The 27,801-nt window shown below is 41.1% G+C and overlaps 1 protein-coding gene across 1 annotated transcript in view; it reads right to left on the reverse strand.

Annotated features, from left to right (window-relative positions):
• Nucleotides 1–323: 323 nt before the first annotated feature.
• tmem19 (transmembrane protein 19) overlaps nucleotides 324–27,801 on the reverse strand; it is a 28,515-nt gene continuing 1,037 nt past the window's right edge. The window contains exons 2-8 of the mRNA XM_084331169.1: nucleotides 24,480–24,615; nucleotides 21,082–21,195; nucleotides 20,360–20,497; nucleotides 20,065–20,141; nucleotides 19,342–19,519; nucleotides 4,682–4,891; nucleotides 324–3,764 (exon numbers count right to left, since the gene is read on the reverse strand). Of these exons, the coding sequence (XP_084187295.1) occupies nucleotides 3,598–3,764; nucleotides 4,682–4,891; nucleotides 19,342–19,519; nucleotides 20,065–20,141; nucleotides 20,360–20,497; nucleotides 21,082–21,195; nucleotides 24,480–24,582 (987 nt within the window). The 5' untranslated portion in view covers nucleotides 24,583–24,615 and the 3' untranslated portion in view covers nucleotides 324–3,597. The remainder of the gene's footprint in view (nucleotides 3,765–4,681; nucleotides 4,892–19,341; nucleotides 19,520–20,064; nucleotides 20,142–20,359; nucleotides 20,498–21,081; nucleotides 21,196–24,479; nucleotides 24,616–27,801) is intronic.

Below are 27,801 nucleotides of genomic sequence, written 5' to 3' on the forward strand. Positions count from 1 at the left end.
ATCAATAAAGGAATATCTTATGTTATCTAACAAGGAAGTAAAATGCACAGTCCTGATTGTCTCTCCTATAGGACTAAGTGTGCGGGACATTACCTTCATCATAGAAAGACCTTGCTGTACACCAGAAAGTGCCCTTTCTATCCACTCTATCTAGCCATTGCGATAGCTAAACAAGCCACGTTGGTTTCTTTGCTACGAATGTCCCGTTCTGGTACATCACAGAACCCTTCAAATTGAGTGGCACTCAAAGTTAAGGGGGTTTAGGGGTAAAATTGGGACTGAATGGGTGTTACAAGAAAATATAAAAAGAAACATTTTGAAAATCAGATCATTTAATTTACTGGATCTCAAGCATATAAAAACACTCAATAATACAGGTTGGTTGATAAACCAAAGATCATTGCACATCTAACAGTAGAATCGAAACCTTCATAGTATTTAACATTTTTTTCTTTTTTTGTGATACAATTTTTATTTCCCATTTTCCATGTAACAAAACACAACAGTAACAACAATAATACACAAGCCATCACAGGACAGTACTTCAACAATAATAACTACAATAACGACAACATTTTTCATAGAAAGACCAAATCTTCCCCCTCAGGCCTTCAGTTTCAAGTTTTAATGACAATAACAAAGATTTAACTGAAGAGATTGAATTGAACATTTCAAAATTGTTCTCCCAAAATCTTTTTTAGTCACAGCAGTTTCGTTGTACATCTCTTTATCTCTTTGTGTGAAGAAATTCCATTCCTTAAAATGTATGAGAAATTGTGTCATAATGTGAGAGATTGATTGACAGTTCGACCAGGTTCTACTATTGACCATATTCACACGGCAGCCATTTTGCTCTTATGTCACGCTCAGGTTGGGATTCCTTTCCACCCTGGGAATAGACTTTTTACACCATCTTATAATGTGCAAATTTAAATGAACAAAGGTCATCTTTGACCCTGTGTTCAGCACGAAGACGACGACAAGCTGGAAGCAAGACATCTTTTAACGGGTTACTTACAAGTACTAGTGAGCTAATGAGTAGCTAATGATACTAGTCTGCTGATGTCCACTTCCTTAGCTAGGCTAATGTTGGGTTAAGTGACCACTTTCTGTGACAACAAAGTGATCAAAATCTAGTAGTGAAAGTTTTCAACAACATTATTATATATATATTAGGGCTGTCAGTTTATCGCGTTAATTAGATTAATTAATTACACAGCAAATTATCGCATTATGAAAAAAATTTTTTTTAAAGATTTTTATCTCATCCATTCCATAAGAACATAGAATAAACATTTACAAACTTCTTTTCTTTTTTAAATGATCCATTTGCATGTTCTTGGTATCTGATTCTAGGGACATCTATGGATCTCAGGGAATGTATTCCCAGTGTCAGAAATACTGTGTCTGTTACTAGGCTTGAGTAAATTGTAAAGAACCAAATGAGAATATCAATTCAATTATTGAATTTTTATTTTTTTACTGTGAATAACACCATGCTAAAATTGACCAGACCTGACAAATCTAAGCAAATGAATAAAGGGAAGATGATTAAACAGAAGGTTTTGTAGATACAGTACTGAATTCTGCCATCCGGACACATGCAATTTGAAATATGATTATAGAATCTAAAATATCAGGCCTAAAATGGTTATGCGATTAAAATGAGATTAATTAGATTAATTAATTACAAATCCTGTAATTAATTTGATACTTTTTTTTAATCGCCTGACAGCACTAATATATATATATTTTTTTTTAACTATTAGTGGTTGCGACAGCATGTTACAGAGTTAACTATACACATAACATTACCATGTACACAAACAAAGCCACATTTCCACAGACTGTCATTTTAGGTTGCATGGTTAACAGGAAAGGCTAAAATCGTTTATAAGCACCATATTGCTGGCCTTTCTCTAAAATTAAGGAATGTCTGTTCCAAATATGTAACAATACCAGTGACTTAGCAACAGTCATGCAGCCGGGTTGTGGAGCTAATATGGCTGCCCCCCTAAAGACTGCAAAGTCCAAACCGAGTGCACTACTATGGGGTTTGAATGGGAGTAAATATGTCCGGCTATGGGCAAAAGATCCATGGACATGCACAGGAGAGACTCCAGGGACATTCTGGACTCTAGTTTAGGTCTACACTGAGGGTAAGGTTAGGGTTAGGTTTATAAGCAATTATAAACCGTTGCAGCTTGGTGAACAAGTGACGACTCTAGGTCAAATAGTGAGGGCAGCTTCTTTCCCCAAAACACCTCTTTAACTCAGATTACACTGGAACGCAGAGTTTCTTAAAACTATGGGCGAGGATCTAAAATGGCTTGCCAACCTCCCTCTGGTAATAATACGTTTGTGATATGTGGGTCCTTGAATTGAAAAGAAAGAATGCTACTGTAAATATCTGTATACTGTAAATAATATCTCACGAGAAGACATGAACAACCATACAAACTGTATGTCTAGTGTTTGTGTTAGTCTAGTGTGGCTACATTCTCCAGGCAAGGGTGAAAGTGATACTAGGTGTATGGTATGTGTGTCACCTGTATCTCTACCGGTGTGTTTATCGTGCAGTTTTGGCATTTCACTTCATCTTGGCGTGTGTCTGTGAGTATCTGTTAGGGGTGGGGGGAGAATCCATACAGCATTATATATCTATATTCTTTGCGTACTAGTATCGTGATAATAATGGCATCGTGGGGCCTCTGGTGATTCTCATCCCTAGTAACCTGCAGACTCAATATTACAGTCTATGGTGGCCAGAGTCCCTGTGCCAGCCTAAATAATATTTGGGTTGTGTGTGTATATATGTCTGTGCAAGGGTGTATTTGTATGTATATCCAGCAAATTATTCTGTCCAGGTAGCATCAGACAGGTATTACTGTAGCTATGTCTCTCAGCATTCCAGTTTGTTGCGGCTACACGCCACATGCCAGCCGACAAAGTATTTGATGTGTGTGTGTGTGTGTGTGTGTATCCACTAAAATCTTGGTATCTCATGTACCGTGTTATGCACTGCGTCCAATGGGTAGTTGAGGTGGGTCACAAGGTCCAATGAGGTTAAGGTTAGGGTTAAGGAGGGGTGGGTTTATACATGAGATACCAAGTTTTTAGGGAGTCCCGTGTGCATTCAGTAGTCTCTGTATTTCCCTCTATGGATGGCCAGGCGCCCCAGGCCAAGCCAGGGAGTACCAGAGTGATGATGATAAGAGTAGAAGAGGTTACTCTATGGATGGCCAGGCGCCCCAGGCCAAGCCAGGGAGTACCAGAGTGATGATGATAAGAGTAGAAGAGGTTACTCTATGGATGGCCAGGCGCCCCAGGCCAAGCCAGGGAGTACCAGAGTGATGATGATAAGAGTAGAAGAGGTTACTCTATGGATGGCCAGGCGCCCCAGGCCAAGCCAGGGAGTACCAGAGTGATGATGATAAGAGTAGAAGAGGTTACTCTATGGATGGCCAGGCGCCCCAGGCCAAGCCAGGGAGTACCAGAGTGATGATGATAAGAGTAGAAGAGGTTACTCTATGGATGGCCAGGCGCCCCAGGCCAAGCCAGGGAGTACCAGAGTGATGATGATAAGAGTAGAAGAGGTTACTCTATGGATGGCCAGGCCAGCCAGGCAAAGCCAGGGAGTACCAGAGCGATGAGAATAGAGGAGAAGAGGTTGACAGCGTTGTTGTCCAGGATGGGTTTTCCACAGATTCTCTTAGTGGTGATAGACTCATAACTCACCACCTTACCTATACTACTGTCAAAACCTGGGAGAGAGGGGGGGGGGGGGGGGCAGAGAAAGAGAGGGAGAGGGCGGGGCAAGAGAGAGGGAAGGAAGGATGAGAAGAGAGGAAATGAGGGAGGAAGAGAGAGGCAGGGGGAGGAGTTATAAATAATTATTCAAAGTCAAATCAGTTATGGTAAAATAGACTGCATTTATATAGAACCTTTTTGGGTTTGCCAACCACTCAAAGCACTTTACAACTTGTGCCTCACATTCACCCACAAATACACACACAAATACACACACCATGGAGAGCAGTTAGGGTTAAGTGCCTTGCTCAAGTACACTTCAACATGAAGTCAGGAGGAACCGTAATCTAACCAGGAGCCTTCAGATGACTGAACTTTCATGGAAGTAAATGAACTCTCTTGCATATGTGTTGTATATGTATAATCTGAATATTGCACTGTCCTCTAATGTGTGGCTTGGTTTGTATATGTTTCTAAAAAGAATCCTTAACATTCAAGTATTGTTCCAACCTGAATACTGTATGTGAGCCCAAAATAAAGTAAAGTAATGTAAAATATTGTTCCAACCTGAATACTGTATGTGAGCCCAAAATAAAGTAAAGTAATGTAAAATATTGTTCCAACCTGAATACTGTATGTGAGCTTAAAGTTAAGTAATGTAAAGTATTGTTCCAACCTGAATACTGCATGTGAGCCTAAAGTAAAGTAATGTAAAGTATTGTTCCAACCTGAATACTGCATGTGAGCCTAAAGTAAAGTAACGTAAAGTATTGTTCCAACCTGAATACTGCATGTGAGCCTAAAGTAAAGTAATGTATTGTTCCAACCTGAATACTGCATGTGAGCCTAAAGTAAAGTAACGTAAAGTATTGTTCCAACCTGAATACTGCATGTGAGCCTAAAGTAAAGTAATGTAAAGTATTGTTCCAACCTGAATACTGCATGTGAGCTCCCAGGAAAGAATCCAGTAGGGAGCCTACCAAACCAGCCACTCCCCCGTACACTATGATTGGCCACTGAGGGTCAGCCAGGTGCAGGTCGCTGACCAATAGCAGCTGGGTTATGAAATAAACCATGCCCACGGTGAGCCCGCCAAGGAAGCTGGCGACCAATCCCACAGGAGTTACTCCTCCGTTTGTTCCTGGTTGGAGGAGAGAAGAGAAAACACCATATAATTATATAGAAGACGTTTATCGATTAGCTCCACCCTCTTGCCATCTGCTTAGAATGCTTTCAAAATAGGGCGGTTAGGTGGTCGAGCGGAGATTGCGTTCGTCACCAGCCCCGGAGCTGTGAGCTTGGTTCGCCTGTTCGAATCCAGCTCACAGCTCCGGGGTTGTCACCAGCTTGGCTGGCCGTCTGCACTGATACAATTGGCTGTATCAGAGGGTGGGAGAAGCTGGCGGGGTGGGTCCGGGTCGTTGTAAACAGCGACTCCTACAGTTCGGTCGGGGCACCTGCTAAGCACGGATTGGACGTGAGGGGGATAGTGTGGTCCTCCCACACGCTACGCCCTCTCAATGAGAATCCGCGCTGCCAGGTGAAAAGAAGCGGTGATTGGCTGGACGTGTGTCGGAGGAAGCACGTGGTAGCCTCCACTCTCCCAAATGATCTGACTGTGGGGGGTAAAGCGCAGCGACCAGGAAGGGACTGGGAATTGGCATACGACTAACATTGGGATGGGAGAAAATCGGAGGAAAAATGGAGGGGGAAAAAGACCAATAAAAAAAAAAAAAAAAAAAAGAATGCTTTCAAAATGGCAGCAAAGCGGTGGAGAATTAGCGGTTTACAGTGAAGGTGGGGGACATTGATGGAGGTGGGGGGACATTGGTGAAGGTGGGGGGCAGTGGTGAAGGTGGGGGACATTGATGGAGGTGGGGGGCAGGGGGACAGTGGTGGAGGGTAGGGAAGCGATGGAGGACTTCCATTGAGTTACAACTCAAATCCAGGAACTTCAAGCTGTTTTTCAACAGTGCAAGTGGAACCAAACATAGCCACACACAACTATGTTAGTCTAGTTTAACACTTTAATCGCCGAAAACGCCGGAACTCGTCTTTCCTAGCCATGCTCATTCTGCCGAAGACGCCGTAACTCGTCTTTGATGTCAATATTTCAAAAATCTGTCATCGAAATCATATTTCCTTTCCGGAGCCCTGAGACACACTGCTGATCTCCTCTCAACTCTCTAGCGGTTCAAGAGCGCCATCTGGTGGCCGATCGCCAACCGGAAATTAACCTTTGAACCGGTAGTGCTCATCCATATGTGGTCCGGCCACTCGCTATCGTTAGAGAGACTCCGTCTTGATACAGTGAACATCCATCGGTGCAAATAACTCGAAAAAACAACATGATTTGGACGTATATACTATTATACAACCTGGAAATGGATCTGGCATTTCTACATCCCATAATAGAAAAAATTCTGTTCCACGCTCATCTGCCAGCGGCGCGAGGAAGCCACGGTAAGATTCAGCTTTATATTCTAACGTGTTCGATATAAACTGCTATGATGAACATATGACCCACTCTGGATGAATCATCTAACGCTGCCCACGGAATTATAAACGATCCCCCGCCCATCCGGTCATCATCAGATGATACGTAGAAACTTCTAGAAGCACATCCAGTTGACATTTTTTATCTCGCACAGATTCCTACCAAACTGTATTTGATCATCAATATAATGCATTTAGGGCTATAAATCACGTTCTGAAGAAAGCTGCAGAAAACGATAAAAACATACTTATACTTTAGACCATATTTTAGTATGAATATGTGAATGAAAAAGTTTAACGTTGCTACACCCTGAACAATACATATAGGACATTGAATGGGCCATAATAATGGCAATTTAGCAATAGAATTTAAAAAGTTATAGCCCTGCAAAGAAGGGGAACTTCTCCATGTTAAATAGGGCTGGCGAGGGATGGTAAATTATGAATTTAACCCCGGCGATTAAAGTGTTAATATGCTATATATACAGTATGTGAAGTAGTAATAATAATAACAATACATTTTATTTGTATAGCACCATTTACAAGATTTGCAGCCCAAAGTGCTTCACAGCAGTAATGTAAACATAAAATAGACATAGGCATAAAATTAGCATAAAATCAGCATAAATATTATTAGACACAGGCATAACATTAGCAGAGAATTAACTAAATAAAAGCAATACATAAAAGTGCAGACATCAAATGAGTATAAAATAGACAACAATCTATAAAATAGCTCTCAATTCAGTGGCGGCCGGTGGGTACTTCGCCACTAGGGGCGCTATACCAAACATTTTGCAAACATGTACAGTACAGTACCACGCAACAGACTCATGGCAAGACGTGAGCGATTCGACTCACGCTCACGGCAATGAATCGGCTCTTATGAACGAGTCGCTCAGCTGTTACTACAACAACACACAACCAGTCAAATAAAGTATAGTCTAGACTCTAATTCACAACTTGAAACACAATATATAAATAGAAAAGTTAGAAACAAAACTCGCCCGTCTCCAAACACAGGCAGATCTCTCCCTCTCTCCTTCTCTCTCTCACACACAGCGCGACGTGGAATAGATTCGTTACACAATCAGACCTATTATATACCAAGAATAACTTCAGTATGAGTACAGGGCTGTACACATATTTTGCATATTGTTAAACGAGCCAAGGCTAGCTATTAAACTATCGATATGAATCGAAAATCTGGGACCCTGATGTAAACAAGACAAACGTCTTTCTCTGGTCTGCATCCCCTTAACAATTGTTTAGTTGACACGTCCAGGGCAGGAGAGCTTGATAAACGTGTATAATCCACTGATGATGTATTCCAGACCACTGTCCACTGTAGTCTGTCTCCAGACTGCATCAGCCATATAGCTTGTTAGCCAAGTGTTAGCTCGTTAGCACAGCACAAGTACATTCCTTTGTCCATTTCCGCTCTAACAGACTGCAAACTACCTGGCGTTCTATCGCCATGCTCTAAGACAAACTCTAACCTTAACCAACTTTGAAAGAGTGCCTAAGCTTAACAGTCTAAAGAACTTGCAGTCACGGCACGCTCGTCTAAGACAAACAGCTGCCTGCATCATTCTCACAACAACACAACTATCTCCACCGACCAACCTACCAACCTAGGAACCAACGTAGGAATAACCTAGAATTGGAACATTAGAAATTGGATTCGGCCAATCAGAGATCGTCTCTGTGAAATTCTGCTACGGAAAAAAATACTGGCGTCGGCCAATCAGAGAGCGTCTCCGCGAAATGCGGCTACAGATATTCTTGACGCTACTGGCTAGACCGCTTCAAATCGCGCCCGGATTCCAACATAATAGTCATATTTCAACGCACAACGCGTTATGCACTGATTGGCTGTGACGGATACAGCGATCAAACTGTGACGCGCACTCAGAGCGCTATCGCGTATAGCCCGGGCCGAGAAATACGAAAAAATAAAAAAAATAAAAAAAACGTGATGTCACTTCCTGCTCTGGAAAACGAGTGTTTTTTAATTGCGATAATAACGTTATATTGTGCATTGGAAATACAAACATACTTAAAATGAGTAAATATTATTCATTTTAAACATGTCTATATTATTTATAGGGCTATAAAACAAAAAACTAAAAACTTATTTTTCTTGTTCTCTCATATAACCAGGGTAGTTCCTGAGGGGGGGCGGCGCCCGAGCGCCCCTAGTGGCGAGCCGCCACTGTCTCAATTACAGTGCAATAATCATGAAAATAGACATAAAATCTACATAAAATAGACAGAATAAGTGCAAGAAAATAGCTCTAATTTACAGTACAACAATCATAGTGTGGATGTAATGAGTCTAAGTGGCATAGTGTATTAACACTTTCAGCGCCGGGTTAACTATAGTCGGGTTAACTCGCCGAAGGTTGAGCGCCAGGACCCCCGAAAACGCGAGTATAGTCGGGTTTTCACCGTTATTTCTTTTATTCGATATTTCATTCATAAAAACATGCCGGCAGCCTGTGTTATCACTGGGGATGGGTCTGAGATCACAAAAGTCCAATACCGCCACCTAACACCTTGCGGCCTCTATTGCACTCCATTTGAAACGATGTGGCTTGGTGTGTGGGCCGAGCTGTGGCGTGCGGGCGGGCTCTAACTACTCCGGCAGGGCAAGTGCTTATAACGGATGCATCGACGAGGCTCGGGTCGGGCCCCCCCCCCCCCCCCCCCGTTCATGTTCAGTGCTGGATTACATTGGAAACACGATCACGATCAGTACTTGGAATGGCGATAAGATAATTGGAATATTCTTTTTGGGACAGATCCTGGTCAAGGTAAGGACTATATGCTATCAATCTTGCGTTGATCCGATAATTCCTTCATGTTGATTGGGGCGTGTGTGTGTGGCGTGTTCCGTTGGTGCCGATCGAAGCACGGAGGGCCCCCCCCCTCCCCCTTTCATGCATCCATTATGAAACATAATACTGATGATCTAAATTTGATTTGAGAACAGTAGCTAGTCCAGGGAAGAAACGATAACGCGTTTACTAGAATACACGTTGCTGGCCATTACGGAGCATTTTGGAAATTACACCAGTAGTCTAGTAGATAGAGGGGGGTATCATGCACCCCCCGGAAATATATTGTTAACCAGTGTTTCTAGATTGGAAAAAAATTGTAGAAAATGATAGGCTATGTTAAAAATCTGTCAGAGTGTCCCATGTATCATTTATATGCAAATTAATGACGCCATCATCAAAAAATGAATGTCGCTATTTCAGACAATATTGCAAATAACTGAACAAGTAGGTTGTCTAGAGCAGGGGTTCCCAAACTTTTCAGGCCAGGGCCCAGAAAATAAGGCGTCAGAGAGCCGCGGCCCAATGCACATCGTCAGGCTTTTTTTTTTTTTTTTTTTGCCAGGCGACCGATTTTTTAAGCCAAATATCACTTCAATCCTATTAAGTTAGTTCAAGTTAGTTATTCATTTATATGTGCTATTTATGAGAGGGCTAACTTGTTGCAAAATAATAATGATAATAATAATAATAGCCTCATTAAAATACTATTGTTGCTTCGGTTGTTTTCAGCGTTTTATGTGCATAATCTGTTATTTAGTTTGAAATGTTCGTTGAAATAAGTAGATTTTTCGTTTTTGTTTATTTATTAAGTTAATATAAAACCATATAGTCACATTTTAGAATACAATAGAATAGAATTTTAGAATACAACTAGAAACACTGTCCTGGCCTGCTTCTAAGTTCAGTGGCCTGACAAAAATTATAATAAAAAAATAATAATAAAAAAAATAAAAAAAAATAAAAAAAAAATTACACATCATATTGTAGATGACTGAACAAAAAAAGATGTGGACTCATGTTTTGAGGGTTAAAGATAGTAATACAATTTCTGAAGTGGTCATATATCTCTGGCATCTCTTCGATCTCCATCTCTTCCTCCGCCTCATCACAATCTCAATTTCTGTACGCTCACTGCTGGACTTGGTAAAAAACAATTTTCCACAACACTACTTAAAGTTATATTCTATACAACTACAGATTATCCATTATGTGTGAATGAAGCGTTTCTCTTCAACATCCATCCAGACTGAGAGGTTATTATAACAACCGAAGATCGGCGTGGAACGATGGGGGGAAGGTTCGTGCAAACGAGGGAGCCGTCCGGCGTCCGTCCACACCTCTCAGTGGAATTCAATTGTTTCTTTTCATGAGGAACTCTTTGCTTTGGTAACAGTGGAGAGAGAGACGGACAGAAACAGCAAGAGCCACACAGAGAGAGAGAAGATCGAAAGCAAGAAAGAAATGAAGTGAGAGGAGACGGAGAGCTACACAGGAGAGAGAAATATGAAAAGAGAAAGAGAAAGAGAAAGAAAGAAAGAAAGAAAGAAAGAAAGAAAGAAAGAAAGAAAGAAAGAAAGAAAGAAAGAAAGAAAGGGTGAGGTAGACAGAGAAAGAGAGTTGGGGAGATGATGGAATGAAGTGAGAGCACATGGGGATAAACATGGGAGAGATGATGGAATGAAGTGAGAGCACATGGGGATAAACATGGGAGAGATGATGGAATGAAGTGAGAGCACATGGGGATAAACATGGGAGAGATAATGGAATGAAGTCCAAAGTAAATTGAGCTTTTCCATAACAGGATCCAGGCTGAAACTATAACCACATACATAATTGTACAGAGTGGTCAGTGTTTTGTGGTGGAGATCACTTTATTCTTACCAACTACATAAAGTGAATTTCTGCAGCAAGTGTACTGCCAGCTTCTCTCACTCACACCTCGGACATTATTCAGCAATGAGATGATTACGCAACAACTACACGGGTACAGGTTGTCGTGGCCGAGTGGTTAAGGCGATAGACTAGAAATCTATTGGGGTCTCCCCGCGCAGGTTCAAATCCTGCTGACAACGGGAAATTTTTTAGGCTGGTAAATATTGGTATTGAATCAATGTATTATCAATGAAATATAAAGTAATATAATAAAGGTTCAGTTGCATGGGAACTTCATAACAAATGTTGGTGGCTTTTGTGTTTTCATCTAAACTGAAGGTACATTTAATGGTTATACTTATAAAAAGGTTTCATGGGCTTAGGGAAAAAAACTATAGAAATCCATTGTAGTTGAAAAAGGCATTGGTGTCATTTTAAAAGAATGTTATTTTTCTTATTTCCTGGAAAGCTTATTTTTGCGAGAAATTTGGTTACTCAACAGTTTCAATGTTGCATAATATATGCAAGTATACTATTTTGTATCATGTGTAGTAAGTTGTAAATTCACAAGCCAGCTGTACTCACTCGTCTCTCTATCTTCTCTTTCTTGCCTCAGATCAAAAACTTGAGCCCAACGTGGGGCTCGAACCCACGACCCTGAGATTAAGAGTCTCATGCTCTACCGACTGAGCTAGCCGGGCTGCTCATCCACACTGAAAGAAAAACTGCACCCTAAAACTGAATTTACATTGTGCTAGTACTCTAGTGATCTATTAATAAAAAATAGAATTTCAAGTCACATTAACCTTAACTCATTCCCATTATTATTATTATTGGCCGCCAATCGTTGGACGCCAACAACGAGTATACTCGTTATTTGATCGTTATTTCTAAATCTAAATAAAAATGGTTCCCAGTTACGGGAAGTAATAACACCAAAGTAAATTGAGCATTTCCATAACAGGATCCAGGCTGAAACTATAACCACATACATAATTGTACAGAGTGGTCATTGTTTTTGTGGTGGAGATCACTTTATTCCAACCAACTATATAAAGTGAATTTCTGCAGCAAGTGTACTGCCAGCTTCTCTCACTCACACCTCGGACATTATTCAGCAATGAGAAGATTACGCAACAACTACATGGGTACATGTTGTCGTGGCCGAGTGGTTAAGGCGATAGACAGACACACACACAGACACACACAGACACACACACACACACACACACACACACACACACACACACACACACACACACACACACGCCTATATCAGGTTACTCAGCAAGCTGGGCGTGACATGAAAAAAGCTTTATGTTGTCGTGGCCGAGTGGTTAAGGCGATAGACTAGAAATCTATTGGGGTCTCCCCGCGCAGGTTCAAATCCTGCCGACAACGGGACAACTTTTTACGTGAATATTGATTCAATAGATTTTACTGTCTATCTAATGTGATTAGACCTCACTAGACAAAGTAGCCAGGTGGAGTCAAATATTTGTTTTCTTTTTGTGTGTTTGTCTGTGTCTGGCGTGCTGCCTGGTGGAGATTTGCACTCTATTGTACATACCTTTCTAGTTATGTTGTACTTTCATCTCTCACACTCACACTTACACTTACACACGCACCTATATCAGATTACTCAGCAAGCTGGGCGTGACATGAAAACAGTTTTATGTTGTCGTGGCCGAGTGGTTAAGGCGATAGACTAGAAATCTATTGGGGTCTCCCCGCGCAGGTTCAAATCCTGCCGACAACGGGCAAACTTTTTAGGTGAATATTGATTTGATAGATTTGTCCATCTATTGTGATATATATACGACTGGCCGCAATGCTTCAATCGCTGCCATGGTAATCGACACCAAAATCTAAAATCTTTTTTCACCATTCCAAAAAGTTGCCTACACCAGCATAAGAAATATCTTGCGCAACATAATGAGCCAATTTTCATTTTGAAAATCAGTTCTTCTGGTGGATATAATTAAAAGATAGTTTAAAGTTTCTCATATCCCTCTGGACTCTGTAGTGTAGTGCTACTGGGGAGGGATGGGTTTGAGAAAGGCCCTTAGTCGACAGGACACAAGCTCTATATTTTGCATTACTTGCACTACAGTGAGTCCCTGTACTACTTTGTCCATCTGTCATTGACTCACAAAGTGATTAAGTACACATTCCGCCCACTCTCTAGTTTCACATCCAATGCCTGGCACACAACTCATTCTCTACCAGTTGAGCAAGGCAGGCCAGGAGGAGAGGCCACATGTCACACACTGAACTCTGGCTCCCTCTGGGGGTCATCTCTCTCTCAGACTCGCTCCTCCTCACACGCCCTCTGTCACATTACTCAGCAATGGCAGGATGATGCAACACATATCTTGCTCTATGTTGTCGTGGCCGAGTGGTTAAGGCGATAGACTAGAAATCTATTGGGGTCTCCCCGCGCAGGTTCGAATCCTGCCGACAACGGAACAACTTTTTAAAATAACAACAGGTATGCTTTTAAGCAAATTATTGAATCCATTTATGTATAAAAAAGAATGTGTATGGCAGCAGCTGGATGGAAGAATAATTTTGTACACTTTTGTATTTGCAATAGGTCTTACTAGTGTCTCGTGTGCCAAGTAGGTTCCACTAGTTCAGGGAACATGAAAACTATAAGTCCATTGTATAATTTCTTACTTTCTGAAAAGCTTAGTTTTGGGATAAATGAGGCTTTAATCCAAACAGCAGATTTAACTTTTCAAATAAAAAGACACAGGATGGGGGGGGGGGGGGTTATTAAAATAAAATAAAGAAATAATAAAATAAAATATGGGTTAAACTCTAACTGTCCGAAAGAGAGTATGAGAGACATAGTTGGGGCAAAACTTAAGTGCTACTTAGTATGTAAGTTATGTCAAATAGATCCAATATACAACTAACACCTGCCTCACGCCACAACTTGACTCCCCTGGATCTGGTATTGGCTGCTATGGGGTGATCAAATAGTTGTGAAATAACTGTACTAAACAATTCGAGCCAAGAGGAAGCTCCTCCACAAGCCTTAAGACTATAACCTCTCCTTCCTACTTAAGACTCTAACCTCTCCTTCCTACTTAACAACCACACAGTTTTATGTTAATAGCCCAATGATACCGTTTGAAAAAGCCTGTCGTTTCTTGTTGTGATTTACCTCCGAGAAAATATAGTACCGGTACATCTCCATCATTGTCTTTAAAGTAAAAATCTGAAATATTCATAATAATCATAGTAATCATAATAATCTGAACTACCCACCTATAGTCTACCCATATACTCTCTGATAGCATGTACGACAGTATGTATACCCTTATTTATATTTACATTTATATTCTTATATTTACTGCATATATATATATACATATTTATCTGAATATAGCTGCATATAACCCCTCTATATACTTACTTATACACATGCAAATAACCCTTATCTCTGTATGATAGCATACACAAATGCTGTATATACGATACAGTATATATATATATTTATTCTCACCACATACCTATCCACACCACGTCTATATTTACCTGCACATAGTCCTTTTACCTGTCTGTAGTTACTATATCTATATTACTATATCTATATCTGTACATATCCTACTCTTACTAGTTACGCTGCTGGACAGTATGACTACTACCATACTGTCTTTACACTTGGATCACTGTTATGGGTGGAACGGTTCACAAAATCTACGGTTCGGTTCGTATCACGGTTTTGGTTTCACGGTTTTCGGTTCAGTTCGATACGTTGTTTTTTATTTTAAAACAAATGTAACACTCCAAAAATACCATATACATCAGCATAAGATATATAGCCTAAAGATAATCCAACTTTTCAGTTATTCTCAAGGATGTAGTCATGCAAAAACTGAAAGAATGAGGCAGTTTGACATCAGGCACATTATTTTGACAGTGACGGTTAGAGCTAGGAGAGAGAGGGGAGGCATTGCTGATTTAAACATGCTTCTCATTTATTTGGTAAAAAAAAAGTTTACCTTTAATAATGTTTGGCACACTAAGACCGAACTGACTGAAAAATATAGGCAACATTTGTCAAAGTATTAACTTAGTGCAAACAAACAAAATAATTAAACCTTTTCTATTTTTGTGGCCACATTATAGACAAAGGCAACATAAAGTATGCATATGCTCAACCAGCACTAGACTTTCTTATCAAAAAGGAAAAGTCACTGTTATTTAAAATAAATAAATCATGTGTACTAAATATATATTTACTTTTTAATTGCATGAAACATTATGAAGTATTCTCTTATGCCGCTTTTCACTGCATGGTACCTAATCGACTCGCTTTTGCTTTTTGAGTGTCTTGGTAGCCGTATTTGAAGGGACGTCACACGAGGAAGTAAATAGTCAACAGTAACACTGCGTTGGAAGGAGAAGCCCTGATGATATAATATAAACCAACAGCCAATAAATGTGAAGTTATCTTGAACCTCTGTTGTCAAGCCTCGTCAATATACCCCCCTTCCCCACTAATGGAACTGGTGTCGTGGAGTCACTTCACTGTGAGCGTTTCCACGGTTAGCTCGCGGCTAACGTAACGTTAGCCTAGCTTGCGTCTAACGTTATAACCGAACAATACACACATGCCCCGAACCGCGGAGGTCGTACCGAACGGTGTACGGTTTGAATGCGTACCGTTCCACCCATAGTGGTTACACTTTACAATGCTAGATGCAGACAACACTGACTGCAATATTATATATATATATATTAACATTGTTCTAAATAAATAATAATGATAATAAATCATTTGAAGTTTGGACTAATTTTTTACAACTGAGGTAGGTAGATACATTTTTTAGAGACTAAAGTACAGAAAAAAGGTACCGTTGGGTACCGGTATCGATTCACAGGTACCGGTAGCGGTTTAAATGTGAACGGTACCCAACCCTAATAATAACAATACATTTGAATCTAATCTCATTTTGAGATCAGTCGCAAATCACTTCTGGCTACCTGTAGAATGGGTCAGCATGGTGCAGATGCAATGACGAACCTCTCAAGCTGTTTTACACATGGCCCTTGCTATTTTGCACACAACTCCTTCACCTAAAAAGGAGCTGGCGGGGCAAAAAAAAGGTGTTCCTGAGATATCACGTTGGAGAGAAATAGACGTATAGATTATTGTCATTTTACGCTTTCAGCCCCTAATTTAGCTTCTCTAAAATCTCAGATTAAAAGCTTGAGCCCAACGTGGGGCTCGAACCCACGACCCTGAGATTAAGAGTCTCATGCTCTACCGACTGAGCTAGCCGGGCCTATACACACCGATTTAGCACTGTCAAGGTAAATGTGAAAATTACCCCCTACTCAGATTTACCATTAACACATTGGGTGCCATGCAGTATGCCCATCTTTACCACTCTCTGCCAGTGCTGTAAGCCTATGGAGTGGCTCACCTTCTTTGCAGGGCTATAACTTTTTAAATGTTATAGCTATATCGACATTACTATGGCCCATTCAACATCGGGTATCTATCGTTCCGGATGTGGGAACGTTATATTTTTCCATTCATACATTGTCGTGTTAGTACCGTTGAGAATATAAGTATGTTTTTAGACTGTATAGCAGTCATTCCTAGAATGCACGCTATAGGCCCCGACGCGTATTATACATTATCGATTGGCGTTGCGTCCCTATACACGCTATATTAAACATTTCTTGATTGTCACTAACGGCTTTCTTTAGTAAGACATCATACGTTGATTGGACGGATTGCAATGAAATTAGTGCTGTCAGGCGATTAAAAAAATTTATCGAATTAATTACAGGATTTGTAATTAATTAATTAATCAAATTAATCGCATTTTAATCGCATAACCATTTTATGCCTGATATTCTATATTCTATATTCATATTTCAAATTGCATGTGTCCGGATGGCAGAATTCAGTACTGTATCTACAAAACCTTCTGTTTAATCATCTTCCATCTATTAATTTGCTTAGATTTTTCAGGTCTGGTCAATTTGAGCATGGTGTTATTCACAGTCAAAGATACAAAAAAATGTATTGATATTCTCATTTGGTTGATTGATTGATTGAATGAAAATGTTATTAACAGATTGCAGAATGGGTACAATACAGTACGGCTCAATACACACAATTGTTAAGGTTGCAGACCAGAGAAAAACTTTCGTCTGGTTTACATCAGGGTCCCCCATTTTCAATTCATAATGAATTGTAAGTAAGGGTGCAACTTGCACCGTGCAATCCATTCTTTGTGGATCTAGCCCACAGTATTTCTGACACTTGGAATACATTCCCTGAGATTCATAGATGTCCCTAGAGTCAGATACCAAGAACATGCAAATGGACCATATTAAAAAAAACATCTGTAAATGTGTATTCTACATTCTTATGGAATGAATGATACAAAAAAATCTTAAAAAAAAAAAAAAAAAAAAATCTTTTTTTATAATAAATTTTGAGTTAATTTTCATAACGCGATAAATTGCTGTGTAATTAATTAATCTAAATAACGCGATAAACTGACAGCCCTAAATGAAATAAATGGACAATCGAGCTGGAAATAACGTTAGATTCCTCTTACCTCTGGCCGATGGGTCTGGAGAAAAAAAATTCCAATTATTTGACGTCAATCTGCTAGATCCATTTTCCGTTTGTATGACGCAATAAACGCCGAAAGCATATTGATTCTTGCGTCTCGAAAGAGATCCAATGTGCTCGAGGTGTGTATATTGATCCATGTTACAAGATATATCTGGCGGAGCCTTTTCCCCGATGCACCAAGCGCCACTTCCGGTTTAGAGTGGAGTGTAACTCGCCCGAAATCCAACAGGCGGCGGTATTGAGGCGTTGCAATATCAGACAGGGTCCAGCTGGCTCCCGGAGGCTTCCTGGATGAATTATGAATGCCAATAGCGAATAAAAGAAATAACGATCATAACAACGAGTTTACTCGTTGTTGGCACTCAATGCATGGTGGCCAATAATTGTAGTTGAAATCTATAAGCCATGCACAAAAAATACTCTGTTACAACAAGGCATCAAGGCAGTGTTATGTTTATGTTTATATTTATATTTACAATCACTTTGGTGAAAACAAGACAAGACTTTGATTTTGGGAGAAAGCTGTGTTATATCGCTCTTTGAGGCCCTCTTGTGGACAGAGAATAAATTGTAGCTTTAAGTTTCCAGCACTGGAACACTACCACCAGTGGCGGCCGGCCCATAGAGGGTGAAGAGAAAAGGAGAAGAAGAAATTGTGTTTTTTTTTATTTTAGATTTTGGACCCCTAAAAAATGAATAATAATTACAAATTTTAAGTATGTTTGTGTTTAAAATGCACATAATATATCAAATATAAATCATTGTTTTGTGCGTGATTCCCATGACGTCACTCTCTCTCTCGTGATAGAGAGTACCTCCAAAGCTGGGCGCATAGAATTAACGTGCACACTGTGCGCGTCACTGTATCGTCGCGGCCAATGTAAATAGATCAAGCAAATACATTTCGCCCATCAGGGTGTTCAAATATGATGTCTCAGGGTGCGTTTTCTAGCGCTCGAAGCAAGCTCTGCGCCACTGTATTCATCAGTCATCAGACAGAAAATAATGCTTGGAGGAGGAGCCATGAGTATTTTCATTTCAGCTTCAGAGTTAGCTTAGCTAGGCTCGTTTAAGTGTATTCTCAGGAGTCGGAGAGATCATCACGAGATACTGTACATTCAGACAGTGTTGGATCTAACAAATGGATTTATATATGGACACTTTATCATGGAAAGTTCAAGCCCGGACCACAAAAGCTTCTCGAAGGGTTAACGCAACGGCTCGAGGCTCGTTCCAACCTGATGCAACAAAACAACAAGTGAGTCTAACAATATGTACTGTTCTGTAGTTACTGAAACTGATTGAATATGGCAAGATTCAAGAAGTTTATTTGTCACATACACAAGGCATACATTTCACTGAGGGTGGGCTGGCGCGTGTCTCTCTCTCTCTCTCTCTCTCTCTCTCTCTCTCTCTCTCTCTCTCTCTCTCAGTACGCACGTTGATTCATGATCATTACATTATGATCGACTAGAATAAAAAAATAAATATCTTTACAATTTACATACTGTAGCTGTCCCTTTGTTCATTAACGTTACCTAAATGTAGAACAACTCACCAAAAGTGACTATTGCACAATTTATTTGACCCGCCCCCTTCACCCCCCCCTCCCCCTACCCTGTGCGCCCTTCCGACTGTATGTAGGACCGGCCGCCACTGACTACCACCTAGTAAATTTACAACTTTACGAGTTGACGAGGACTGACCAAACAATATTTGACATTCGTGTACCCTGTCATCTCTGTGATTGGCTTGTTGATGTCCTACCTGCTGGGACTTCTTTCCAGTTGGTGATCAGTCTGGGTGGTGATTGGCTGAGGACAGGCCCCACCTCCGAGGCCCAGGTGTCCCCGGTGCTGCAGGCGAGAGCGCCCAGTAGAGATAAACACATCCAGGAAGCAGAATACTGTTTACCAAAGTCAACCGGTATCTCCCCTGGTCCGACCTGAAACAATCAGTTAATTTACAGATTACCAGTTGTCACAAGGGTAGTCCGGGTGTGTCCAATGGAATTTTAAAACTTCTCAGAGAAGTGTATTAAATGTGCTATAGATAACATTTTCATGTAGACTTTATTTTTATATATATAATACATCCACAGAGCTTTTAGAAAGATGCAGAATAAAAGTATTGCTTTTCCCCCCAAATAATTATAAATTTTTTTTCTTTTTTTTTTAAACATTTCCCCACATGGAATGAACCGGATTAGAAAAAATTACATGCTGGTGCTCTAGTGCGACATGTTATCTATAGCACCTTTAAACCGGCACTATTTCATGAAAAAAATGTGCAAGCTAAATCATGGAGATTAATATAATAATTTCATATTTTACTTGTCTACTAAGTATATGCAGACTGAAATTAATCATCATTTTCACAATAACATAATGGATGCAAAATCGAGGGGGGGAGATGGGCACTTATGGGCACGAATGAGGGCAAAACTCTCCAGACGTCCAAAGAAAGTCTCAGTGTGTTGGAATAGTTTACCTCTATCATATATAGTAGTGCCAGTTCAGTGGGAACCCCTCCATTACAGAAGACCTGGACCCAATTCCTCTGTCCACCTGAGAGAGAGAGAGAGAGAGAGAGAGAGAGAGAGAGAGAGAGAGAGAGAGAGAGAGAGAGAGAGAGAGAGAGAGAGAGAGAGAGAGAGACTTTTCTATTATCAACATAATTAATGAATGGATTTAGCAAGGTTAGATTTAACTGAATAACACACATGGTACAAAATAGTAAAAGGTGCTTGATTACTTCACAGTTCAACTAATTCTCTCTCTCTCACCTTCTTTGTACTCTGCATCTATTTTCTTCTTCTGTGCTGCTCCCCAGCGGGTCAGTTTGGAGGACGTGAAGAAGAACGTCAGCAGAACAGAGAAGAAGCTGTAGTTGGCCATCGTGAGCACGAAGCCCACAAAGAGAGCTGGATAGAAGAACACACACACATTCTAGAAGTCTCCTTTTTTAAGACTTATCTTTTCCCGTTTTAAATGGATATTGTATCGGGTGACCCTATTTTGAATGTGTGTGTCTGTGTGTGAGAGAGAGAGAGAGAGAGAGAGAGAGAGAGAGAGAGAGAGAGAGAGAGAGAGAGAGAGAGAGAGAGAGAGAGAGAGAGAGAGAGAGAGAGAGAGAGAGAGAGAAAGAGAGAAAGAGAGAAAGAGAGAGAGAGAGAGAGAGAGAGAGAGAGAGAGAGAGAGCAAGAGAGAAATCCAGGCAGTAAAGTAATGCCTGGATTTCTTCATTTAAAGGTAGAATCTGTAATGCCCCTAGCAACCCCTAGGAAAAATAGCCCCCCCACTTGGTGTTGCACTTTGTTTACATGTTTTTGTTTTGGTGTGTGTGCAAGTTGAATGATAGCGGAGGGGTTGCTACTGCTGGCCACACCTCAGGCTCTGCCAAGAGGGGTCTGGAGACATTCACAGTATGATACAGTATGAAATTAACCCTCCACTGTCAAGGTACACACACACACACGCACGCACACACACACACACACACACACACCTCCCAGTGCTCCGGTGTAGTCCAGGCTCCGCCTCTTGAGAGCTCTGCCCGCTACAACCAAAGGAACCAGGATGGAAAGCAACCATCGCCATGGTGACACGGGCTGTAACGTACCTGGAAACAATATGAAATGCTTTTTCTTTTTCATGCACCATGATTTTGGACGTCGTGTACAATCAGCAAAAAAAAGCCACCTTCTATGAGATGAGAATTGATTTGACAGCAATTGGCCGGTTACGACTATGTGTGGTGACTTTGACAGCAAGTGGTCTGTCCTTGACCGCCGAGAACCTAGGTGTGGTCCTTTGGCGGCGCTGAACAACCTCCTTGAGTACGTCTTCTTCTCGTTCTAGAGTGGAACTCCATAATGTTACTAGGGGTGGGACGGAAACAAATCAATACTGCAATATATTGTAGCTCTCGCAACACTGGCGCCAAGTATCGATATGTAAGAAATATTGGAATGAGATGAACAGACTGAAAACATAATTTTATTATATAAAAGGGATATATATGATGTATATTTATATTGCAGGTAACAACGTTTTCCGTTGAGGACATAATTAATAGGTAATAATAATCAGGTCAGTGTGTGTTAACACTTTAATCGCCATGGGTTAAATTCATAATTTACCATCCCTCGCCAGCTCTATTTGTCTATGGAGAAGTTCCCCTTCTTTGCAGGGCTATAACTTTTTAAAATTCTATTGCTAAATTGCCATTATTATGGCCCATTCAATGTCCTATATGTATTGTTCAGGGTGTAGCAACGTTAAACTTTTTCATTCACATATTCATACTAAAATATGGTCTAAAGTATAAGTATGTTTTTATCGTTTTCTGCAGCTTTCTTCAGAACGTGATTTATAGCCCTAAATGCATTATATTGATGATCAAATACAGTTTGGTAGGAATCTGTGCGAGATAAAAAAATGTCAACTGTTAAAGAGACACTATGCAATTTGTTGTACATTGTTTCAGGTACAACTGGCCAGTTTGTGATGCACACTAAAGAATCTGATGAGCTTTCAAGTCAATTCTGTGAATAAATACATAGTCACTATAGTCAGGTCCATAAATATCAACATAATTTTCATAATTTTGGCTCTGTACACCACCACAATGGAATTACAACAGTTTCTACATGTGCCCCCCCCCCTTTTTTTTAAGGGACCAAAAGTTGGACAATTGGCTGCTCAGCTGTTCCATAGCCAGGTGTTATTCCCTCATTGTGTAATTTACAAGGAACAGATAAAAGGTCAAGTGTCAATTTAAAGTAAATTTGTATTTGGAATCTGTTGCTGTCAACTCTCAATATGAGGTCCAAAGAGCTGTCACTATCAGTCCATTGTGCAAGTCATTATTAGGCAAGTCCATCGTGGTGGTGTACGGAGCTAAAATTGTGTCAACGTCCAAATATTTATGGACATGACTGTAACTTCCTTCTTTTTGCCTTTTTATGGGTATTTTTTCTTCTTCAGTTATACAGATATCCCAGTGTATCCTAGATGGTTTACCTTGCAATATATCATTTATCGCAGACAGTGTATATTGTGATATTATCATTATCGACGGCCAAATTGGTCACCGTATCATATGGTGAGTCACTCGTATCGTCTCACTCCTAAACGTTACGCTAGCGTAGTGAAGATGGATGGATGCTATTCATGCAAAAAAACAAAAAAAACGACAGCACGATAGTGGCTGAAACGATAGACCTCTCTCACGCAGTCGTGTCATAATATGACAGGCTCCGGTGCATTTTACTTCCCTTTCCTGTCCCGGTACTACATGTCTTCTCATTTGGCCGCTGTTGTGTCCGTCTGCTTGAGTGTTTGGAGTCGTGTCTCCTTTGGCGTGGCTGCGGGTCCTGGGGCACGTGGCCTGTCATTTTCTCGGGGGACCGGGGGAGATAGGGCGGCCCCCGCAGGTGTGGCATTTCCGTCGCCGTGCATGGCTGTGTGAGTGGCGCACGGGGCTGTGTTTTCCTTCGGTCATGACGTGCGTCTTGGATGGGGATCTGGTAGGGATTGATGTGTGGGGTGTTTGGGGGACTGACTGTTCCGGGGGGGGGGGGGTTCACATGCCTTCGAGCATCATTGTACTTATTCTATGCCTATTCTTAAGTCTGCATGTTTACATTGCACTACTTTTATTGTCTTTTCTACCTATTCTTATGTCTGACATGTATGCATTGTTTTTTATTCTGTGAATTGTGTGCTGATTTTATGCTCAATGTTCAATTTATACTAATTGCTGTGGCACTCTGGACTGCGATCCATGTGTGAAAAAAAGTACTATATATAGTTATTAATTATCAAGTTAACTTAATTATTGTTATATTGTAGAAATGTGTGCATTGAAATGTCTGCAAAGTCTTGACGACGTTGAAAATGAGGGTGAACTCAATTGTCTTTTTGAGAATAAATAAAGGTTTGATTGATTGATTTACCAGTGATTTTGTCCTTGATGCTGCATGTGGGGTTAATGGCAAAATTGTGTTTCACCAAAGGATTTTATGTTTTGTTATTAATTTTTAGAAGCCAAATTACTAAACACTAAATGACCGGATGTTGCAGAGAACTCACTGACGCTGGGGACGTCGGGTGACCTGATCTGCGATGTTGAGCTAGTTTTTTTAGCTTTTTTTTTTTACTGACACTTTTAAATCCATTGCCGTATCAGAGAGAGAAATGTATATTAGAAGGCTTTGTTCACGGGACCACAGCTGCATGAACCACAGACGAAGCTATAGGAGCGAGATCTAGTCCATTAATTTTCCTATACATGTAGCTGCAGCAAAGACCTGAGACTCGGGAGCAGCCCAACACCGTGAGAGGTCTATCACTTGTGTGGAGAATATGTTTTGTAATATTTAGGAACAAAAGTAGAAAAACATCTAAAGTGGATTCAGAATGTCTGTTCTTGAGGTGAAAGCAGCATCCTCCAACAAGTGCCCAATTGAAACCCAATCATCGACAGTTGGCACAACTCTCCTCAGCATTTGACTAGTTGTTGGTATTAATTTTCCGACCATAGGTATACAGGACAATCATATTACAGACTAGTGTTGTCGCGATAACAAGGCACCAGGCTATTATTCTAAAAGTATCGATACTAATACAATTTTGTATTGGACTGTTTTCAACGGCTGGGTATAATTTAGTATTGTGTATAGTATTGGTGTATCGTGCAGAACCCAATTACAGACAGACAGGAAAGCAGGCAGACGGATAGACAATATATGTGCCATTGTAAGTGTTGATGTTTAGGGATATGACCGAAAAAGGCACGGATGTAGAGTAGACAGAATGGTAACGAGGACAACCGTATTAGAGACAGACAGACAGGAAAACAGACTAACAGACAGAGAGAGAGAAACAGACTATTATCCTCACCGTCGTAAGAGCTGATGACCAACGACACGATCCAGAAAAAGAGAGAGAGGGCAAGAGTGCCGCACAGCACGAGCATATCAGTCATCATCTCTACGTATTCCATCAGCAACTCCTCTTAATCAAAATTCACGAAGACCTGGAGGGGACGAGAGCAAGAGTTAAACTAATCCTATTTATGGCTGCACGATTTTGGGAAATAATCGAATTGCGATTTTTCTGACAGATATTGCGATTGTGATTAAATTTGCGACTATAATTATAATTTTTTTTTAAGCAGCCCCACAGAGGTTTATTGTAAAATGCGGCTTGCATCTGGCCTCTACGCGGTGGGTCTTTTCGGGACACCGAGCCTGGAAATGTTTCTTTTTACCTGGGAATCGATACCGGTACCCAACGGTACCCTTTTTTTCCCTGTACTTTACTCTCCCTCTCTGAAGTCTAAACTTCACAACACACAATCTAAACCCCCTTACCTCCCTCTCCCAAACCGATCTTGTAAATTGGTTAAATAAAAAAAAAAAAAAAAAAAAAAAAAAAAAATTGCGATAATTTTTTTTTGCGATTTGCTAATTGCATCATTCCCAATCGCGATTTCGATTTAAAATCGATTAATCGTTCAACCCTAATCCTATTCATGAAGACCTGGAGGGGGACAAGAGCAAGAGGAGTTAAATTAATCCTATTCATGAAGACCTGGAGGGGACGAGAGCAAGAGTTAAACTAATCCTATTCCAACTGGATCACCGTGCAGATTGATTGATTGAATGGACATTTTATTAACAAGGGCGGCTGAGTGGCGTAGTGGGCAAGGCGCTTGCCACTAACGCAGGAGATGCTGGTATCGAGCCCAGCTCTCGGCGTTGCTACCGGCTTGGCCGGCCGTCATACTAACACAATTGGCAGTGTTAGAGGGTGGGAAAGCCGGTGGGTGGGGATTGGACGTTGTGGACAGCGACTCCTACAGGTCGGTTGGGCGACACCGGTGCGGCGGAAACAGGAAGTACCGGGGGCAGCGTGAGCCTCCCACGCGTTACTCCTCGCCACTGAGAGTTCAAGCTGCTGCGGTGAAAAGATGCGACAGGCTGCCTCCTCGTGTATCTGAGGGGACACGTGATGCAAGGCTTCTATCCTCACTACAGCCGACCAGTGGGAGGCATAGTCTAGCAACGTTCAAGACAGGGGAGGGAAGAATTGGAAATACGAAATTGGGATGGGAGAACAATTTTAAATGGGGAGAAAAAGTGGATAGAAAAAAAGAAATTTTATTAACAGATTGCAGAATGGGTACAATACAGTACGGCTCAATACACACAATTGTTAAGGGGATGCAGACCAGAGAAAGACTTTCGTCTTGTTTACATCAGGGTCCCCCATTTTCAATTAATAATGAATTGTAAGTAAGGGTGCAACTAGCACCGTGCAATCCATTCTTTGTGGATCTAGCCCTGAGAGTCCACTGTTAAGATCCCATTCAAATGTATTGGGGGCATTGATTTCTGCTTTGACAGCAGGAAAGACAAAATAATTCCACGAATGACGACTTTTAAGGGGTTGCATAGACTTCTGCACCTCGGCCCCTAGTTCCTAAATTAAATTGTTCACAACATGGTCTGTCGCCAAAACAATGCAAATCACACCAAAACTATCTGGATGGATATCGCACTCTGGATAAGGGAAATTATTATAGCTTTATTTTTGTATTTGGGGTGAACTGCCCCTTTAAGTTAACCAACACTAACATGCGTGGCAGTATGGGGTAGAACACATAGTAGCATACTACAAGAACCTAGGCGTCCACAAAGACGACTTCAAACTGGAAATGGTAACAACCGATGAGGTACTCAAAAAACTGAGCGCCCTCCAACCAAACAAGGCCATGACAACATCCCCTCCAAATTCCTCAGAGACTCAGCAGCAGCCATCACCCCAGTCATCACACACATAATAAACCTCTCCATAAAACAGGGACACGTCCCCAAGGACTTCAAAATTGCGAGAGTAACACCCCTGCACAAAAAGGGCAGCAAATTAGACCCGGGTAACTACCGCCCTGTTTCTATCCTTACATCCATCTCGAAAGTCATGGAAAAAATAGTATACGAACAGGTCGAAAAGTACCTCGCGGAAAAAAATCTAATCTACGAATTCCAATCTGGCTTCAGAACATCCCACTCCACTGACACATGCCTTCTCTACTTGAACGACCACATCAAACAAGAGGTGGACGCGGGCAAATACTGCGGCATGGTCATGCTGGACCTACAAAAGGCCTTCGACACTGTCAATCACACCATTCTGATTGACAAGCTAAAAGCAATTGGTTTTGATAGTTTATCAGTGAGCTGGATGCAATCCTACCTGGAGGGGAGGGAACAGATGGTGGAGGTAAACGGTACCCTATCCCCCCCCCTCACAGTGAGCTGTGGTGTTCCACAAGGAAGCATACTAGGACCGCTACTATTCCTAATTTATGCAAATGACATGTCGTCAGCTTGTGACTGCAACTTGTTCCTGTTTGCGGACGACTCAGCCCTGCTGGTCTCTGACAAGAACAAGTTACAGGTTGAAAAAGCCCTCAGCTCGGAACTAGGCAAAATCTGCATATGGCTCGCCGACAACAAACTATCATTACACATGGGCAAAACAGAGTCCATTCTCTTCGGTTCAAATAACAAACTCAGCAAGACCGACGGCTTCTCGGTTACAGTGGGTGACAATATTATCACAAGGAAAGATGAAATTACCTACCTGGGTTCCATCCTAGAGGCTAATCTTTCCTGTGACAAAATGGCATCCAATGTAATAAAAAAAGTCAACCAACGAACGCGTTTCTTGTACCGGATCTCCTCTCTGGTAAACAAGAATACCCTGAAGACTCTAGCAGGAGCACTCATTCAAGGGTACTACGACTATGCTTGCACCTCATGGTACCAAAGCACCTCAAAGGCACTAAAAAACAAATTACAAACATCTCAAAACAAGCTAGTCAGACTACTACTTGACCTGACTCCTAGAACCCACCTCACCCCTGCCCACTTTGACAACCTAGGATGGCTTAGAGTAGACGACAGAGTACAGCAACTTGCAATGGGCCTGGTCTACAAGATACACTACGCGACCAAGGTACCCATGTACATGTCAAAATACTTCCCAAAGGTCAGTGAATACCACGATCACAACACCAGAGGGAGCTCCACAAATCATGTAAAACCCAGATTCGGCTCAAACAAGGGACTAAACACGTTTCGCAATTATGCCACATCAATGTGGAACGCCCTACCTAAAGCTGTAAAGGAATGTGAATCACTACCCACTTTCAAAA

This window comes from Notolepis coatsorum (genome assembly GCF_963971535.1).
Source record: "Notolepis coatsorum genome assembly, chromosome: 15".
NCBI classification, from domain to species: Eukaryota; Metazoa; Chordata; class Actinopteri; order Aulopiformes; family Paralepididae; genus Notolepis; species Notolepis coatsorum.